The 20,344-nt window shown below is 47.8% G+C and overlaps 1 protein-coding gene across 4 annotated transcripts in view; it reads right to left on the bottom strand.

The window, feature by feature from the left end:
- Positions 1-20,344, bottom strand: part of LOC126260016 (ETS-like protein pointed) — an 840,855-nt gene that overhangs the window by 463,815 nt on the left and 356,696 nt on the right. For 3 of the 4 annotated variants that reach the window (XM_049957178.1, XM_049957181.1, XM_049957180.1), the window contains one exon: positions 9,607-9,660. The exons of the other annotated variant lie outside the window; for it this stretch is intronic. In XM_049957178.1, coding sequence (XP_049813135.1) covers positions 9,607-9,660 — 54 coding nt within the window. The remainder of the gene's footprint in view (positions 1-9,606; positions 9,661-20,344) is intronic. 4 annotated transcript variants of the gene reach the window in all.

The following is a 20,344-nucleotide window of genomic DNA, read 5'->3' as shown; positions in this document are numbered from 1 at the left end:
TTTATCAACAACTCACGATAGCATTGATATACAATACGAGCAATCTCTTTTCGAGTATCCTGAAAAGTCACAGAATACAAGGGCGTGCTGAAAAGTAATGCCTCCGAATTTTTATGTGAGAATTCTTTAATGCTTTTTAAATAGAATAAACGTTATTAACATTCGACATACACTCCTGGAAATGGAAAAAAGAACACATTGACACCGGTGTGTCAGACCCACCATACTTGCTCCGGACACTGCGAGAGGGCTGTACAAGCAATGATCACACGCACGGCACAGCGGACACACCAGGAACCGCGGTGTTGGCCGTCGAATGGCGCTAGCTGCGCAGCATTTGTGCACCGCCGCCGTCAGCCAGTTTGCCGTGGCATACGGAGCTCCATCGCAGTCTTTAACACTGGTAGCATGCCGCGACAGCGTGGACGTGAACCGTATGTGACTTTGAGCGAGGGCGTATAGTGGGCATGCGGGAGGCCGGGTGGACGTACCGCCGAATTGCTCAACACGTGGGGCGTGAGGTCTCCACAGTACATCGATGTTGTCGCCAGTGGTCGGCGGAAGGTGCACGTGCCCGTCGACCTGGGACCGGACCGCAGCGACGCACGAATGCACGCCAAGACCGTAGGATCCTACGCAGTGCCGTAGGGGACCGCACCGCCACTTCCCAGCAAATTAGGGACACTGTTGCTCCTGGGGTATCGGCGAGGACCATTCGCAACCGTCTCCATGAAGCTGGGCTACGGTCCCGCACACCGTTAGGCCGTCTTCCGCTCACGCCCCAACATCGTGCAGCCCGCCTCCAGTGGTGTCGCGACAGGCGTGAATGGAGGGACGAATGGAGACGTGTCGTCTTCAGCGATGAGAGTCGCTTCTGCCTTGGTGCCAATGATGGTCGTATGCGTGTTTGGCGCCGTGCAGGTGAGCGCCACAATCAGGACTGCATACGACCGAGGCACACAGGGCCAACACCCGGCATCATGGTGTGGGGAGCGATCTCCTACACTGGCCGTACACCACTGGTGATCGTCGAGGGGACACTGAATAGTGCACGGTACATCCAAACCGTCATCGAACCCATCGTTCTACCATTCCTAGACCGGCAAGGGAACTTGCTGTTCCAACAGGACAATGCACTTCCACATGTATCCCGTGCCACCCAACGTGCTCTAGAAGGTGTAAGTCAACTACCCTGGCCAGCAAGATCTCCGGATCTGTCCCCCATTGAGCATGTTTGGGACTGGATGAAGCGTCGTCTCACGCGGTCTGCACGTCCAGCACGAACGCTGGTCCAACTGAGGCGCGAGGTGGAAATGGCATGGCAAGCCGTTCCACAGGACTACATCCAGCATCTCTACGATCGTCTCCATGGGAGAATAGCAGCCTGCATTGCTGCGAAAGGTGGATATACACTGTACTAGTGCCGACATTGTGCATGCTCTGTTGCCTGTGTCTATGTGCCTGTGGTTCTGTCAGTGTGATCATGTGATGTATCTGACCCCAGGAATGTGTCAAAGTTTCCCCTTCCTGGGACAATGAATTCACGGTGTTCTTATTTCAATTTCCAGGAGTGTATTTATTCTTCATGTCAAAGTATTTGGAGACCTATGTCGCTTGAGGGCTCCGAATTGTAGTGTGGAACATGGCGTTGAGTAACGTAACTGTGTCGGTTCGTGAGAAACAGCGTGCTGTAATCGAGGTTCGAATTTGTAGAGTTCGTCCACAGATGGAACACCCTCTCCTTCAGCATGGCAATACCAGAACACACACGAGAGCCGCGACATCTGCAACAAACCGACGCTTTGGGTTGACTGTCATCGGCCATCCTCCATGCAATCCCAACCTGGCCCCATCTGATTTTCATCTGTTTCCAAAATTTAAAGAACACACCTTCGATGACTTCCCCAGTCGCGAGTCATAGGCTGGAATGTTCCATGCTCCTTAAGACGCCGATCAGTTGCTTCGAACGTCTTCCTGTTGGGACACCTTCGTTCTGGAAATCTGTCTCGATACAAACGTACCGCGCCACGGCTATTGCCCTGTGCTAATCCATACATCAAATGGGCATCTGCCAACTCCGCATTTGTAAACATTGCACTGACTGCAAAACCACGTTCGTGATGAACACTTAATTGTTGATGCTACGTACTGATGTGCTTGATGCTAGTACTGTGGAGTCGCATGTCAACACAAGCACCGAAGTCAACATTACCTTCCTTCAATTGGACCAACTGGCGGTGAATCGAGGAAGTACAGTACATACTGACGAAACTAAAATGAGCTCTAACATGGAAATTAAGCGTTTCCGGACACATGTCCACATAACATCTTTTCTTTATTTGTGTGTGAGGAATGTTTCCTGAAAGTTTGGCCTTACCTTTTTGTAACACCCTGTATAATCTCTAATAGACTATATGTTAGAGACTATGCACAATCATTGTGCTAACAGGTCTGCTGATAACACTTTGGATCCCACGTTTTATACCCCCCCCCCCCCCCATATCCCCCGACAATCGCTGTCCATATGTACATGAGATTTGCTTGGTCTTGCTGACGTATTTGTTAAGAGGAAAGGCGAATGAACAACCACAGCTAAACCAGCACTTGGGCAGCTTTAGAAGAGTTGAAATATCCCTGATGAATTTGTTACTCAGGTGACTAGTCCACGTTCGGAGTCATTGAGCTCTCCTATGCTGTTACTGCTCCTCTACCGACAACGCAATACTCGCCGCCTCTCGCGACGTCTAGCAGTCAGTCCGGATACTTTTGATCAGACAGCGTGCGATAGCAGCGCCACGAGACCACGGACAGAGCACGCCCCGCACGCGCAGGTGTGCGCCAGCCTGGCGGCGCAGAACGGGAGCTAGGCGCGGCCCGCGCGCTGGCCGCCCCAGGGTTTCCGGCGCCGCTAACGGCAGCGCTTCCTGCCGCAGAAACCGAGAGTTGCGCTGCTCTTGCTCACAGCACGCCACGCGACCGCGTCTCGGCTGCCAGCGCGCACTCATCCGAGACTCCGTACGCCGCACAGGTCGTAGTTTTGTCACCCTACAGGGGCCTTCACTATGACGACTACAGTGAACAAGCCAGGACGTGGTGCCGCACTTCAAATCACAGCTTAACATCTCGTCAGTAGCCACTCAACAGCTGGCGGACAATAATCCCACATCCATACCTAAGTTTGCCCTTTACTGATGGTTTATAGTTCCCCCCCCCCTTCTCCCCCACCCCCCCACCCGTGAATTAAGCATACGCCTCAAGATAGTACATTGTCTCGAAAAGCGGAGGTCACCGGTGCGAGTCCCTCCTCATGCAATGCATTGGTGAAGGTGTCAAGATTTGAAATATACAATTAATAATAATAATAATGATGGTGCTAATGATACGGGATTCAACAGGGCGGTTATTAGTCCCTTTACCTTAATAATCAACGAACGATTAATGTGCAGTCGCTCGGGTCAATACTGAGACGATAGGAGATAAAATGACAAGAACATAACGATGAACTATGAGTCTTGGTAAAAGAAGATATAGCAAATGCAAAGGTGAAGGTGAAGGAAGTGGGTGACAAAGGTTCTCTCCCCCCCCCCAATACGAATTGGGGAGGAATGTGTACCCCGCGACTCCATCTTTCTGCCTCCTCCGTACCGATACCAGGAGAGAATACACGAAAACAAAAAAGGTACTCTGTGTATTATGGGTGATATGGACGAACAATATGTAGATAAGCATAGGTTTCAAATTAAAGGAAGTAAGATTTGCACTTTATGCCCGGCGGCACAGGTGGAACTGTGTAGTAATTCCGTGAGTAAGAAGAAAACACTGAATACCGCAGCCCCTCCGCCCCCTCCCCCTTCCATCATCATTTTCTGGAGCAAAAGAAAATACCAAAAGCAGGAGGTTTCCCCTTCTCATCTACACAAGTATGTTAGCTATATGCAGACAGTGTGTCCACAGAGAAATAGAAAAAAATGACTGTGTGTGTGTGTGTGTGTGTGATAGAGAGAGAGAGAGAGAGAGGGGGGGGAGGAGAGAGAGAGAGGGGGGAGGAGAGAGAGAGAGGGGGGAGGAGGAGAGAGAGAGGGGGGAGGAGGAGAGAGAGGGGGGGAGGAGAGAGAGGGGGGAGGAGAGAGAGAGGGGGGAGGAGAGAGAGGGGGGAGGAGAGAGAGGGGGGGAGGAGAGAGAGGGGGGAGGAGAGAGAGAGTGGGGGGGAGGAGAGAGAGAGGGGGGGAGGAGAGAGAGGGGGGGAGGAGAGAGAGGGGGGGAGGAGAGAGAGAGGGGGGATGAGGAGGAGAGAGGGGGGATGAGGAGGAGAGAGAGAGGGGGATGAGGAGGGGGGAGAGAGGGGGATGAGGAGGGGGGAGAGAGGGGGATGAGGAGGGGGGAGAGAGGGGGATGAGGAGGGGGAGAGAGGGGGGATGAGGAGGGGGGAGAGAGGGGGGATGAGGAGGGGGAGAGAGGGGGGATGAGGAGGGGGAGAGAGAGGGGGGAGAGGGGGGAGAGAGAGGGGGGAGAGGGGGGAGAGAGAGGGGGGAAAGAGAGGGGGGAGAGAGGGGGAGAGAGAGGGGGAGAGAGAGGGGGAGAGAGAGGGGGAGAGAGAGGGGGAGAGAGAGGGGGAGAGAGAGGGGGAGAGAGAGGGGGAGAGAGAGGGGGAGAGGGGGGAGGGAGAGGGAGGAGGGGGAGAGAGAGGGGGAGAGGGGGAGGGAGAGGGAGGAGGGGGAGAGGGAGGAGGGGGAGAGGGAGGAGGGGGAGAGGGAGGAGGGGAGAGGGAGGAGGGGGAGAGGGAGGAGGGGGAGAGGGAGGAGGGGGAGAGGGAGGAGGGGGAGAGGGAGGAGGGGGAGAGGGAGGAGGGGGAGAGAGGGGGAGAGAGAGGGGGAGAGAGAGGGGGGGAGAGAGGGGGAGAGAGAGGGGGAGAGAGAGGGGGAGAGAGAGGGGGAGAGAGAGGGGGAGAGAGAGGGGGAGAGGGGGGAGGGAGAGGGAGGAGGGGGAGAGAGAGGGGGAGAGGGGGGAGGGAGAGGGAGGAGGGGGAGAGGGAGGAGGGGGAGAGGGAGGAGGGGGAGAGGGAGGAGGGGGAGAGAGGGGGAGAGAGAGGGGGAGAGAGAGGGGGAGAGAGAGGGGGGAGAGAGGGGGGGAGAGAGGGGGGGGAGAGAGGGGGAGGGAGAGAGGGGGGAGGGAGAGAGGGGGGAGGGAGAGGGGGAGGGGCGAGGGGGGGAGGGGGGAGGGAGAGGGGGGGAGGGAGAGGGGGGAGGGAGAGAGGGGGGAGAGAGGGGGGAGGGAGAGAGGGGGGAGGGAGCGAGGGGGGAGGGAGAGAGGGGGGGGAGAGAGGGGGGAGGGAGAGAGGGGGGAGGGAGAGAGGGGGGAGGGAGAGAGGGGGGAGGGAGAGAGGGGGGAGGGTGAGAGAGAGAGGGGGGAGGGTGAGAGAGAGAGGGGAGGGTGAGAGAGAGAGGGGGAGGGTGAGAGAGAGGGGGAGGGTGAGAGAGAGGGGGGGAGGGTGAGAGAGAGGGGGGGAGGGTGAGAGAGAGGGGGGAGGGTGAGAGAGAGGGGGGAGGGTGAGAGAGAGGGGGGGAGGGTGAGAGAGAGGGGGGAGGGTGAGAGAGAGGGGGGAGGGTGAGAGAGAGAGGGGGAGGGTGAGAGAGAGAGGGGGGAGGGTGAGAGAGAGAGGGGGAGGGTGAGAGAGAGAGGGGGGAGGGTGAGAGAGAGAGGGGGGAGGGTGAGAGAGAGAGGGGGGAGGGTGAGAGAGAGAGGGGGGAGGGTGAGAGAGAGAGGGGGGAGGGTGAGAGAGAGAGGGGGGAGGGTGAGAGAGAGAGGGGGGAGGGTGAGAGAGAGAGGGGGGAGGGTGAGAGAGAGAGAGGGGAGGGGAGAGAGAGGGGAGGGGGAGAGAGAGGGGAGGGGGAGAGAGAGGGAGGGGAGAGAGAGGGGAGGGGGAGAGAGAGGGGAGGGCGAGAGAGAGGGGAGGGCGAGGAGAGAGGGGAGGGGGGAGAGAGGAGGGGGGAGGAGAGGAGGGGGGAGAGAGGAGGGGGGAGAGAGGAGGGGGGAGAGAGGAGGGGGGAGAGAGGAGGGGGGGAGAGAGGAGGGGGGGAGAGAGGAGGGGGGAGAGAGGAGGGGGGGAGAGAGGAGGGGGGAGAGAGGAGGGGGAGAGAGGAGGGGGGAGAGAGGAGGGGGGAGAGAGGAGGGGGGGAGAGGAGGGGGGAGAGAGGAGGGGGGAGAGAGGAGGGGGGAGAGGAGGGGGGAGAGAGGAGGGGGGAGAGAGGGGAGGGGGGAGAGAGGAGGGGGGAGAGAGGAGGGGGAGAGAGGAGGGGGGAGAGAGGAGGGGGGAGAGAGGAGGGGGGAGAGAGGAGGGGGGAGAGAGGAGGGGGGAGAGAGGAGGGGGGAGAGAGGAGGGGGGAGAGAGAGAGAGCGCGCTGTGATTAGGCGCAAGGAAGTCGTATGGCAAGTCGGCCAGCAAACGCCTTGGGGTAGATTGAGCCGCCTACTTGGGAAGGTTTCCCTTCCTCGCGCACATTGACACCTTCCCTTCGCAAATTGCTGGTGACTGTGACGAAAGCGTATGGCGCTCTTGTTTCGCTTTTGTGTTACTGCTGACTGTGTGAAGGAAGGGCACATAGTCTCGTCTGCTGCAATACGACCAAGGAACTCCCGAGCTTAGCCTTTCCTTCCGATGCACGGATACCATCAACAGCGTCGGATGTCCTCATTCCACGATACTGCAGAGAGGTCTGGAATTTAACCGAGGATACTGGCGCAATGTCCGATGAGCAGCACCTATACACCACCTATCCTCTCTTCACCAGCCACATACGGGCAATGATGATTATTCCCTCCGCCAAGATTCGAATCTGCTACCTCCGAGTCAAATGGTTCAAATGGCTCTCAGCACTATGGGACTTAACATCTGAGGTCACCATACACATCCATGCCCGAGGCAGGATTCGAACCTGCGACCGGAGCGGTCGCGCGGTTCCAGACTGAAGCGCCTAGAAGCGCTCGGCCACACCGGCCGGCACCTCCGAGTCGATTAAAACCTTACTCTTCATTCACGTAACTCTCAGTAATACCACTAAAACCAATCCAGTCGAATCCCAAGATGACTGTTTCAGTGAGATCACGCACAGTTCTTCCCCCATCTTACTAAAATACGTTAATGCTTCATTTAGAATGACCTCAACATCAACGGGACATTTTTTCATAACACAGTGTATTATTTTAAAACAAGGGCTCATTCTTTCATGAAAGCACTTTGATGTGTAGTTCGAAACAGTGCTCATCGCAGACAGAATGCGGTCCCTCCATGACTATCCTGGTAAAAAGTCCGTCGGCTAACGACGCAACGGAAGATCAGCAATGAGTGATGTCAAGCAGATTGTACCATTACGTCTTGTGTACGCGCCTCTTTTTAATTGTCCGGTATCTCCTCTTCCGTAGTACACCAACTTTCGTTCGCTTTGTGCTAGACACTGAGAAAGTGCCGAATGCAACTCTCTCTCTCTCTCTCTCTCTCTCTCTCTCTCTCTCTCTCTCTTTCTCTTTCTCTCCTACAAATTTATTTTATGTCTCTCGCAGGAAAATATACATCAACTACAATTGTTTGCAATGTAATAGGTTTGGAGCGCTTGTAGAGGACAGACAGTATACATCTTATTAGGAACATTCATCGGCTGTGTCAGCTGTATTATATTACCGTCGCTGATACAACCTAGGAATAATAAAGCAAAATAATATTACACTTGAATCTACGAAGTGGCATTGCAGGCTGATTGAAGCATGTTATGATTAAGGTTAATCCGAAACTCCGCTGCGCTTAACTACTACAGATCACAATAAGGTTCTACCGTTTATTGATTCTCACCTTATCCTCTTACTCCTTTCCCTTACCAGAAGTAATCCATGCTCAGTTAGCCACGGATCCGTCAAGGAAACATGTTTCAATATAAAATCAAACAGAAAAACAGGCAGGTGGAAAGAATATACAGTAGTGTCGTTTGCCGTATGTGGGGAATAATGTACATGGCACACCCATGTCAACGACAATCTAACGTTACAAAACCGAGATTGCATCTATTCTACGTGAACAACATTACGAACAAGTCAAAAGATTTTCAACCTATTTTAGATTCTTCAGTTCCAGTGCACTCAATAAAATACTATCTTGTAATCACTTAATGCAAATACAACTTCATCACTAATGGAGCTCATTGCAACAAAGTATTTACGTCGACGATGCCAGAAGCGCATTTTTTTTCTTTTCTTTCGTTATTCCTGATGTAGCCGACCAACAGAAAGCGAAAGAACCATTTCCTATGCAATCGATAATGTAGCTTATGTTCAGAGCTACAAAAAAATAAAAATTGAAGAAAATAAACTATCGTGCCGAAAATAAATTGAATAGTATACGCAAAAATATAAAATACGGAATACAGTGAGAACGTTTGACAAGGAAATAACGGCAAAAATCAAATCTGCTCGTGCCCAAGTCATCAGCGTTGCGTTTCAGATGAATGTACGCAATAAAAGTTTTCCTTCGGTTTTTAGGAGTCTACCATATTTCTTGAACACGAGGACGTACTCGTAATTTGGTTTTTTTATCACCTACTTATAACAGTATGCTCTCGTATAACTACTGAAGTAAATTAATTCTAAACTGTCGCCAACATTCGTAATAGTGTGTCAGTATTACCTTATTTCTTTTCAACACAGGTTGTACTATAGAAATCAAACTGAAAAATCATACTTTATTTATCGTTGTACACCTAGCTAGATTTTCCTTAATATTCCTCATGTATACTATACTGGTGTCTTGCACTCGCTTTTCACGGTGTTTCTTGAACATTTATTTATCGCATTGTAGTCTGTCACTTAAAATTTAAACTCAGCTGTACTCATCCTTTTGCAGATTACTACATAAATTATGCTATATTACCACCTACACGATACTACCTCTATCACCATCACTGTTTCTACTCTTATTAATAATAATTAGAAAAAGTAATTACTTCTAAGGTTTTCTGTTTCCTTGAACAGTAGAGGACCATGAAAAAATCAAGATTCGGTGTCAAGAAAGAGACTCGTTTAACCACCAAAAAAATGAATCGCCCTGTTTACCGGATAAAGGACTTGCTGAAGTTTTAAGTGCAGTATAGAGAAGTTCACTGAGATGTCTGCATGCGTTCGTATACGGCAACAGAGTTTGGAAACTCCTTGGGATTGGGCAATAATCTTTTTCCGTGAGACGACTTTTGAGGAATGTTGAGAAACTAGCAGAAGGAACTGGGGGGTGGGGGTGGGGGGGGGACGATTACTTTGCCCTAGTGAACGGCGGAGAGCTCGCCAGCTGCGTCGCCCGTTGGCCGAATCGCCAGCGGAGCGCCATCGGCCGCAAGTGGTGCGGAACCCGCCCAAACTCCATTACGTTGCTAATTGCGTGTGGAGAGACGTGGAGGAGAGGGATAAAAAAAATGTCTCCGTCGCCGTCTGCGATATTGCGTTAGCCGCTGAGGACAGACAAACAGAATTACCAGTCGCGAGCAAACTTAATAAACGGGGCGCAGGGGTTAATTGTATTGCTCTTAAAAGCCCCCGGGAGGAGCCGTGGGCGCCCGAGCTTTTACCTACCTTTTAATTGTTGCACACCACCGCTTTGGTAGGGGCCACGCCGCGAGTTCTCCCCTGCAACAAGCCAATCACAGAGGGCGTTAGAGCGCCACCGGCCAATGGCAGGCCGGGCAAGGGACACACACACAGACAGAGTATCCGGCGAGCGAAGAAAACACGTAGAGGGTGGAAGCGACCCACGAGATTCTTAAAGCCTGCTAACAAATTCATCGGTGATGACTCCTCGAATGGATGTCTTCCGTATCGCCTACTTCCCCATCACTCGGAGGAAAAATTGTTTTACTTTACGCACACAACCACTACGAAACTGTTCTCCAGAACGGTCCTCCTTGGCATTTCCTCTGTTTCACAGGAGTCGAAGTAAAAAATCCAGCCACGAAAGAAAATAGCCATTTCGGATCAAAGAACCTCCATATACAGAACGTTACTTAATGATTAAAATGAAAAAAATACACACTTTTAACACTTAACGATGCAGGGCCGTTATTAATACATTAATACATTAGAGTGCTCGAATGCATAGAGAAAAATCTGGGATATTTCAGTTAACGACAGGCTGGTCGTCTGGTTTTGAGAGATTCCAACATCTACATCCATGACATTACTTCAGATCTCTATGTTCAGTGCACGGCCGGGGAAAATCCATAATGCTACGAGTCGTTTCCTTTCTTGTTACATTTATCTAGTTACGGAGTGGGTGGGAATAAGACATTCTGCATGCTTCGCTTTTATACATCCATATTGGCCTTAGGTGAAGTACACAATCGAGGCTGCAGCATAGTTTCATAGACAATACGGATATTTAAAGTTACACAGTAACCTTTTGAGAAAATCCGCTGCCGTTCTTCTGACAATTCCCACTGAGCCGTGGCGGCTCGTTTCACCTCCCCCTATCGATAGCTTCTAACTGGTGTCTCAATAGGTGGCAGCACAATCACTCTGCCGTCAGTCTTAAATGCTGGTTGACCAAACCTACCAGTAAGAAAGTTAGCAGCTGCCTCTAAATAGCTTCGATGTCTTCCTTTAATCCGACCCTACAGAGATCCGAAATACTCTAGCAGTATTCGAGAATGGACACGCTCTCGTTTATGGATAAGCTAAGTTTTTCTAGAATTCCCCTAATCAACTGAAGTCAACAATTCGCCTTCCCTACAACCGATCTAAACCGCTCGTTCCATTTCAAGTCCCTTTGCAAAGTTACTTCTAGATATTTAGTAGATGTAACTGTGTCGGCAGCACAGCGCTACAACTATATTCGAAGAGTACAGGATTGTTTTGTCTGCTCATCTGCAATACCTTACATTTCTCTACATTTAGAGCAAGCTATTCGTCACACGGAATAGATATTAACTCACCTTGCATCCTCCTACAGTTACTCAACGACACAACTGCAATATCGCTGCTCAATCTATCTGTCAGATAGTTTATGTATATAAAGAACAAGAGCAGTGCTATCAAACTTCGCTTATCTCTGATGAACACACACTGTCCAAGACGACGTACTGGTTTCTGTGGTTAAATGTTTTCACAAGACTCTCACAGCCAAAAAGCCTATTCCATATGATTGAACCTTCGTCAACAGTTTGCTGTAGGGCTCTATGTCAAACGTTTTCTGGAAATCTAGGAATCTCCCTGTTTCCCTTCATCCATGATTCTTAGAACATCGTACGAGAAAACTACGTCCATTCATTTTCATCGTCACATAAGTAAACATATTTTCAAATGGCTAGCTACGTTTAATCTGTGACCTGTTTTTCGTTTAGAATCGGAAGGACATTACAGTACTTTGTCACAAGTGCCGGGTTCCTGTTAGGACATTCTTTTTATCACACCTGAAAAAAAGTAGGTTTGTTTCACAACGCTATTACCGCAACAGCGAGGCCCTTGCAGGTACTGAAGATGCACGCTGCGGAAGTGAAGTAACAGGAAGCCAACAACGATAACACGACTTCTCGGTCGTCTGGCGTGTGGCGACACATCTCCGGTAACGAACACACTCTGCCCAACGAGTGGTAAGACTCTACGCAACGTTTCCTCTACGTGGCCGTCACAACTGCCGACAAGTGTGTCCTACAATCACATTTGCAGTTCCATCACAAGGGAACACCTCCGACAGACTAACGCAATGCCTGCTGCGAGTTTCACACTGTTGACAAATTGATATGTCTAAGGAAAACATCGCCCGAGTGAAGATACGACCAAAGCGTCAGACTGCTTGGGGAGCTAAACGAAATAAGTCAACATGATGAAGCAACCAATCGAGGTACGTTCGCAGCTACATTCCTGATAACCATAGCGTGCGTCATAATTCAGAATTTAACGGCAAATCTGTAGACGGTGTGTGAGCGTTGTTGTTCGGCGTGGTTCAAGCTACGATGCTGAAGAGTAACTGTGGGGCTACATACGTACATTACCCAACAATAAATATTGTTAATGGAAGCGACAGGAGAGCTATTTGGAATGCTCGAAAAATATAAGAGAAACATGTTTTATAAGAATTTGACAGCGTGGGCGGAAATAAAAATCTGGATCGTTGAAGAAGTAACGTTACGGGCTACATTACGAAAAGAGTAAAATAATGTGTCCTGAAAGATAACGTCAGTGTTGCATGTAGGGAGGTAAGGCCAACTAAGACGGACACTGAAGTGTGAAGAAATTAACGATATTTTGAAATGATTTTGTAAGGGCAGAAGTAAGAATAAGCGTATCGGGTTTGACTGGTGCTCCTCCTAAACATTAGTCCAGTACTTTAGCAGTTGCGTCACGTATCTCAGAACTCGGGAAGTCAAATCTGTGGTGTGAGAGGGGGAAGATAAGACCAAAGAGCAAGTAGAAGCGTGTCAGTCGGGGTTGTTTTCCCCCTGGAAAGAGTGGCTGGTAATTGTGTGGGGCGACTGCGCTCCCCGCTGCGCGGTGCCAGTTGTGACAGCAACACCCCAGCGAGCCACTGCCGTAAACAGCGAGGGAGCCCCGCACAACAGGTTGCTCCCCAGGCAGTCGCCCTAATGATCTCCGGGGCGCGTAGCGGACAGGCCGACTAAACATCCAGATACAGCCACCACTACAGACTTAGCCCCTAATCTCGAAGTAAGAGAGCTACAGTATTTAACGGAAACGGTATTATGTTAAGCAGTTTTTTTTGGTTGGGGGGGGGGGGGGCGTCTCGAGCACCTATATGTACCATCTTCTGGTGTGCTGCGGAGGGTACTTTGTGTGCTATTGTTTCTTTCCCGGTTTCCTGCTCCAGTCGCGAATGTTATGCGGGAAGAACGATTGTTGGTAGCTCTCCGTGTCAGTTCTAATTCTCCAATTTTACATTCATGGCATTTTTTCAATATACATATTGATCCACTCTTCTAGGAATGTGTGCTCTCAGACTTCAACAGTAAACCATGTACTGGTGGGTGAGACCCTTCTTGTAGTGTGTAAAACTGAAGTTGGATTAGCACCGCAGGGACGCTTTCGCGTTTACCAAACAAACCTGAGACAAAAGGCGCGGCTCTTCTTTGGGTCTCGTTTATATATCATTTATACCCTTTATTTCTTGTGTCATTTCTGTCTGGTAAGGATCCCAGTCTGACGAGCAATGCTCACGTAATCGGTAGAAAGTGCTACTTGCTACCTCTAAGAATCCTTCCAATTTGTGTGTTCGCCATCTGCCAGTCCCTCAAAAAATGTTCAAATGGCTCTGAGCACTATGGGACTTAACTGATCAGGTCATCAGTCCCCTAAAACTTAGAACTACTTAAACCTAACTAACCTAAGGACATCACACACGTCCATGCCCGAGGCAGGATTCGAACCTGTGACCGTAGCGGTCGCGGGTTTCCAGACTGTAGCGCGTAGAACCGCTCGGCCACTCCGGCCGGCCCGCCGGTCCTTCGATTAGTTTTATGTATGTGGTCGTTCGACTTTAAATTTTTCCGTACGGATACTCCTAGGTTTTAACGGTTGTAACCGCTTTCTTTTATTGTTCTGCAATTGTGTAATCATAAATAACTGGTCTTTTCGCCTACTAACGCGCAATACGTTACTGTTTGGGTAAAACTGTCGGTACCTGCTCTACGTGTAGATCCTCAGCTAGGCATTCTTGCAATATAACTGGTTGGAACATCTTCAGTGGAAATTTTGAAGCTAATATTACACGATGCAAGAAGCTTTTATCGATCGAGTAGAGCACATCTGGGTCGTATAGTTGTAATAAGCAAGAAACGAGACTTCGCATTACTATGACTATTTGATGAGGCAAATTTGTGACAGATTCTGTTCCATGAGCTCCATCCTTATACTGTTGCACGTTTCAAAATATTCCGTCAGTTCAGCAGTTGTGTACAAGAAATTCACTAGAAATATGACGTTCTTGCAGGTGGAAAAAAAATGTAGGAGCTCTGGGGAAAAACCATGAGAATGAAGCAGTAAATTTGTGTACTTAGAAAATATGTTCAATTAATGGCGGTCGATTTCAAAATAGCACTCACTTCAATCCACACACGGTATACTCCTTGCTTAAAATGTTCGAAACATTTCTGCAAGCTATTTAATGTATGTCACTGCTTTCAGTGACTGCTCAGCAATAACGTATCTTTTCTCCTATTTATGCGCAATACAAGACATCTGTTTACGTTGAGGATCAAGTGTCAAACAAGGCGCCAATCGTTCGTCTTTTGCAGGTCTTCCTTGATATCAGTATAATTTTTAGTATACTTTTCTATATACCGCAGCATTATGTGCAACAGACTCCTGGAGCTTCTGATCTGATCTTCAAGGTTATTTATATCTGTGACTAAATCGATCGTCATTGTATCTTTGGAATGTTTGGGACTTCCATCGTAGCGTCTTTGGGCTTCTCAGTTAAAAATGTGAGAACAGGGTGGTCATAACCGTCGCTGATGTTGTCAAGGCGTAACTGCTATCAACAGTTAATAATAGTAATGGAAGATTCAATAAGCTACATTTGGCATTTCAACTGTGACAATGGACAAATTAGTTGCATTTGTAAGTACCTTTTTGTGCTCTGTTGATGAACACGGGATCGAGTATGTTGTGGACTTACGTGTATCCAAACATGCAAATTGTGTATACTGAAACAGCCTTCGCGATTAAACAAAGCCTCGTCGGTGTATAGGGCATGGGCCGAATATTATGGGTGCACGCATTTGGGAAAATCTACATGTGCTAGTGCTGACAAGCGCTGAAGCTATAAAGGATGAAATTTCTGGTCATGTAAGAAGGCTATGTCTGACGCCAAGGATGTGTGAAATACGTCGTGTACTTGTAGATAGAGCGTCGCAGCATCTCATCTTCCATTTCGGGAGTTCGCACTGTTTGATTCCGACTTTTATCATGCTCACTTGCACGGAGAGTGCCTGTTTCAGATACCAGGCGATGTAGACGTCCGAGTGTTCGTTGTTGTGGAACCCGCCGGTTGGGAAAGCGCTGTCTATACCGTCTCACTGCAGTTCGTCCATTTTCATTCACAGACCCGTATACCAGATGTATGTCAGCCATTTCAGTGTACGTAAACCGCTTCATGTTCACTGTTATCACAAGGCGGTAATGACTGCGACTAAATCTGTATGTTTCCAAGGACACATCAGAGCCAAGCATCCGTACAAAGAGCAGTTTTCAGTGTCAGAATCACTAACAAAATGTTCCCTAGCATTACAAGTTGGCATCAGAGACCAAATGCTCCATGTCGAAACATATTTGTTTTTATGTTCTCTATATCCTGCATTAATTTGAGCGAATAGTTAAGGAACACCGTCTATATACTCGATGGTTACACATTGTAAACACTTGTTATTTGGTTTTCTCCCTTTGGTGGAAGAGACCCGAAGGCGGTCTGATGTTGGACCGAAATCGGTTGTTTTCAACAGAAACAGTACAGCTGTGTATTTAAAGTGCATTTCTTAACCCTGCCAAATTTCAACACCGCCCACACAAAATATTTAAATAAATGTGTTGTGGTCGGTCAATCTTACAACACTTCCTTACTCTCTTGCCATTCGCTCGTAGTCACTTTTACGTGATGACCTCGGCGTGACTCTGCGACATGGGCCGAAGTGGCCGTGCGGTTAAAGGCGCTGCAGTCTGGAACCGTAAGACCGCTACGGTCGCAGGTTCGAATCCTGCCTCGGGCATGGATGTTTGTGATGTCCTTAGGTTAGTTAGGTTTAACTAGTTCTAAGTTCTAGGGGACTAATGACCTCAGCAGTTGAGTCCCATAGTGCTCAGAGCCATTTGAACCATCTGCGACATGCTCTCAGCCGTCAACAGAAGAGGAGTCCGCACCAACAGCGGTCGGCGGGCAGCGACTGTGTCCGCTAGGTGACGGCCAAGGCACGGGAGGGCAGAGCACGGCGAGACGCGTGTAGCCGCATGCGCCGGACAAGCTATTTGCGCCCGTTTCTGGGAAGCGCCGGAAGGAGGTGTTTTTCTGGCGCGGGCCGAGGGCCGCTGTGACAGTGTCCCGGCCAGGCGAGGACAGCCGCGCCGCGCGAACGCCTCCCTCCGCGCTAATTGGCAGCGCAGTAGCGAGGGACCAACAACGGGCATACTCGTTTAGCTCTCCTAATATTATGTTTGCTTTCAGTAGGTAATGAATACCAACGTGTTTCTAGTGCTTGTGTGAAAGCTACTGCCATCTCTTGCTAGCTGTCTGACGCGATTTTGGTGTAACCCAGAGTGTGTTTCCGGATCGAGTGTTTTTTAAATCGTAAATCTTCTGACAGGTGTATGCGGTCCGCTAATTCGTTTGTATTCGAAACTTTTTCTCATGGTCACTTCTCCCTTGGCAGCCCACTGCCTCTGATCCGAATGGGGGACAAATCTGTGTCATTTGCCAATGGAGAAAACATTGTGAAACACTTTTTTTTTTCAGTTACTGAGGACATGTCTTGTGAATACAGGCCTACATGATGTGCCTTTAATAAAGTGGTTTCTATTGGCTTCCCCATCCTCCTGTCATTGACCGTTGCTGATTCTTCCGCAGTCAGGGCTAGTTTCCCAACTCAAGGGAAGAGGTTACCATGATCCTCTGTCCTCTTTGACAAAGTCGCTGGCAGAATGAGGTTGACTCCTCGTACCGGAAGTCTTCGGCCACCGTTGTTGAGGGATTTAATTCAAATAAGCAGTGGCTGAAATCGAATCGAGACTCAGACAAGACGCTGCTCTCCAGACCACGGTGACCGCCTTGCCACCACATAAACATTCTGTTCGCAGCTGACTGTAGTAAGCGCTCTCCATGAATATTTTAATGAGATAAGATGAAAATGAAGGATAGTGTAAAAGCAGGTGCTGGCACAAACCCTACTAATCTCGAAATGTAAATTTCAATCAGATGATCTGATTTGCGTAAGGGAGGATGGCAGTTAATGCACAACTTGAATAACATTCATGAAGTTGTCAGTAGCAGAGCACCCATATCGTCGAGGAGAATTGACGTGTACTAGATATTAAGAGATTCTTTCATTCCACTAAACTACGAAGTTGAAATTTAGAAGAAATTATTGGTGCTAAATGGCGTATTCATTTACTGTATGCCGCCAACCCGCTCTTGTTCCCTTGCTGCCCATATTCTTCAGATGAAAATTTTATTCGGATTCAAACCAGCTACTTATTTCAAAACCGAATGGCATCACCACTACTGAGCGCCACAAGAGGCGTGTGATTATGAAGGTAAAGTAAGCGCGTGATAATGAAGTTACAGTACAGAAGAATCAAAAAATTGTTTTACACAAAATAATGAACAAGTACAGTGAGGACCAAGGCGTATATCAAGCAATGTTTACTTTCGAAATACTCCGGTGAAGCATGTCTGCATGCAGCTTCTTACTGTAATGAAAAAAAAATCGATACTTATGAGAGTTGATAGGAATGAATCGACTCTCTAGACGGAGGGTCGCGCGAGACGGGAGAGGATGGCAGCCAACAATTGGTAATTAAGTTCGTATGTACGTTTGCTACAAGTTACTTTGAGTGGATTGATGGCTACATTATGAATAACGAACACATAGTGGTAATCTACAATTTGCACCCTCTCTATGCTAGCAATCGCCTGGACCATTAAACAACCTGAGAACAGCTCTAGGCCTGGCTCAAAGTTGGTCACCGATATTTCAATCTGATGAACACTACCCGCGGGAGGGGGGTTTGTGTTATGTAGGTGTCAAATTCTAAATCTATGAAGTCTGAATATTCATATCTTCGCCAGGTAAACGAAGGACCTTGGACATACCCTGCCACAAGTGAAATATATGAAATGAATTAAATGTACGGAAATTAACCGTATGTATCGACATGGATGAAAGCAATGCAGCTGCAGAGTCGCGAAATGATATCAGTGCAAACAGTTCAGATGTGATGAACCTGGAATGTAATGAATAAGTAGTGACACCATACTTTAAAGGTTTGCACTGAAGTCACTTCATGTCATTCCAGCTTCACTGATTTCATCCCCATCATCAGTCCAGTCACTTCATTTCAATGCAGTTCAATTAATTTCATCACGAATAACATTCACCGATCTAGTAGCGTTTTATTTGCAATTTATTTTTAAGGTGGGCACCGAATATGACTGAATGTGTGAGTAGTAGCGGGAACCACAGGTTTCCGAACCTTTGTATACTAAGTTTATTTGAGGGGCTGGCAGTACAGCTGATACAAGCACTTGCCGAAACAAACTAAGTAAATGACTGCCAAAGGTAAATCGCTATTTATAAATTGAGTTACCAGATTTTTTTCCCCTAATTGTCAGTTAATCTGTGTATAGTTGTAGGTATGGTTAGAGACCGTAGTGTTCCTGTATTATTTTTTTAAATACTTAACTCCTTGCGTCTTAAAACTTTGTAAAGTAAAACAGGTACAAGTGCAAAAACAGTTTACTTACTGTGCTATATTTGGAAGAATTTTCGGTACAACATAAATGACATGTATAGTAATATAAATGTTCATTATAAAAAATGTGAGTAATTAAAACGAAATTAATATAAAAACTGAAAAGCAGTAGGTAAATAGCAAAGACAATTAATATACCTAAACGAAAATATATTGGTGTGGTTCCAACGCATACGACAGTATCCATAGTTGCTTTCCATAATCACCTCACACTCAGTGTCTATAGAATCATCATCATTTTCTTCTGTGGCGTCTCTTGAAGAACGTCCGTCCCGGGCAACGCTCATGACGCTGTATCATTGCTTGTTCCTTTTTCGGTCTTCCTCGTCACCTTCTTTGACCACGTCCTCGTCTTTCTCCATTCCCTCTTGTTACACCCATAGTAACTGCTCCCTGGGAGTGAGATATGTTATAAACTCATGACAAAGTGGAGGGATGTAGTTCTTCATCTTCTGCAGATTTATATACTTCTCAAATTTTATTTCAAACCCATCTTGATTCAAAGGCTACAGAAGAGGTACCGATGAAGGACCAACATTTGGTCTCCTAGAATCCGCTGCTCCGCTGCTATAAACTCAAGATCACTGTTTAGTGACTACTTGAAGTACACTGTTAGAGAATTTTCTATGCTGATTCAAATCCATCTGGTATTTCTCCGCTGTATTTTGTTTTCATCCGTCATTAGCTACTTATTCTTTGCTATGGCAGCCATTCCATAACTGGGAAAAGTTTTCTGTTTGCATCTCTATGGGGAGAATTTTCTGCAGACCTGCTTCACTGCTTACATTCTGTCTTGGGAAACAAGTACATTTTCCATATGTTTCTTTGCCTTTTCAGAGAGACCAAAATCTTTATCACATTCCATGTATGTATGGCCAGAATCTAAGACCATCGACATACGAGATCCTAAGGTCAATGTTGATTTTGCGTCGAGATGTAAAAGTGATATTTCAAAATATTGTCTGCTTAAACATCCATTAAATATTACTGTAAATACTTTTAAAAACACACGTATTACTTTCAAAAAATACGTACCCTAACCTTACGCAAGGCTAGGTTCTCATTCAAAATGGCTGAAAATTCGATTCTTATTGCACTTTTTCAAATATATGTTTTTCTACAATGATGGGACGAAAAGGTTTCTTAATCCGTGCGTTACAAACGTTTCTAGAGTCCATTGTTCGTAGCAGTGTCTCGGCCGCCATGGGACGCTCTCAGCCGGAGGTGCCTGCCTCAAGTAGAAAACTTTTCGTGCCGTGTGTAATATTTCTGCCTTGACAGCCATCAATACGGCGACAAGAAGCTCTTCTTAAAGCAGTTGAGAAGGTAGCAGTGGTAAGATGACGTAATGTGGTGTGAGGTACCAGAGACAGATGGTCTATTCGGCAGGGGTATCGTGAGATCGCCTAAATTGTGGTTTTCTTCGCGATCTGGTGCTGCATTCGGGATATGCGCGCCAAAATTGTAATCTTCTGTTATTAATATTAGACAAACTATAAAGCGTATTCACTTGGATTTAATATTAAAGCATCCCTCAACAGCGTGCTGTCATTCCGTTATTTCACAAGTATTTATAACCAGCGCAATGATAAACTACTACTAAACGAAAAGGCAGACGAAGCACATCGGTGATCTTCGGATCGCGCATAAACTTTGATGGCGGGCGAAGTGGTTCGGCTGGAAGATCAGAGATGGCTCGGCAGTGTATGATAAGAGAGATGTCGGCCGTGGTCTGTGTCAGTTAAGACTTTATTATTAGTCTATGGTTATTTGGACATACAGTTGAGAACAGTGTGATAGTAATCATGGAAATGCGCAGTTCATTATTTTGTTGAAGAATGGA

Source organism: Schistocerca nitens, chromosome 5 (genome assembly GCF_023898315.1).
Source record: "Schistocerca nitens isolate TAMUIC-IGC-003100 chromosome 5, iqSchNite1.1, whole genome shotgun sequence".
Taxonomy (NCBI): domain Eukaryota; kingdom Metazoa; phylum Arthropoda; class Insecta; order Orthoptera; family Acrididae; genus Schistocerca; species Schistocerca nitens.
The sequence above is the reverse complement of the archived record's forward strand: the minus strand, read 5'-3'. Positions and strand labels throughout refer to the sequence as shown.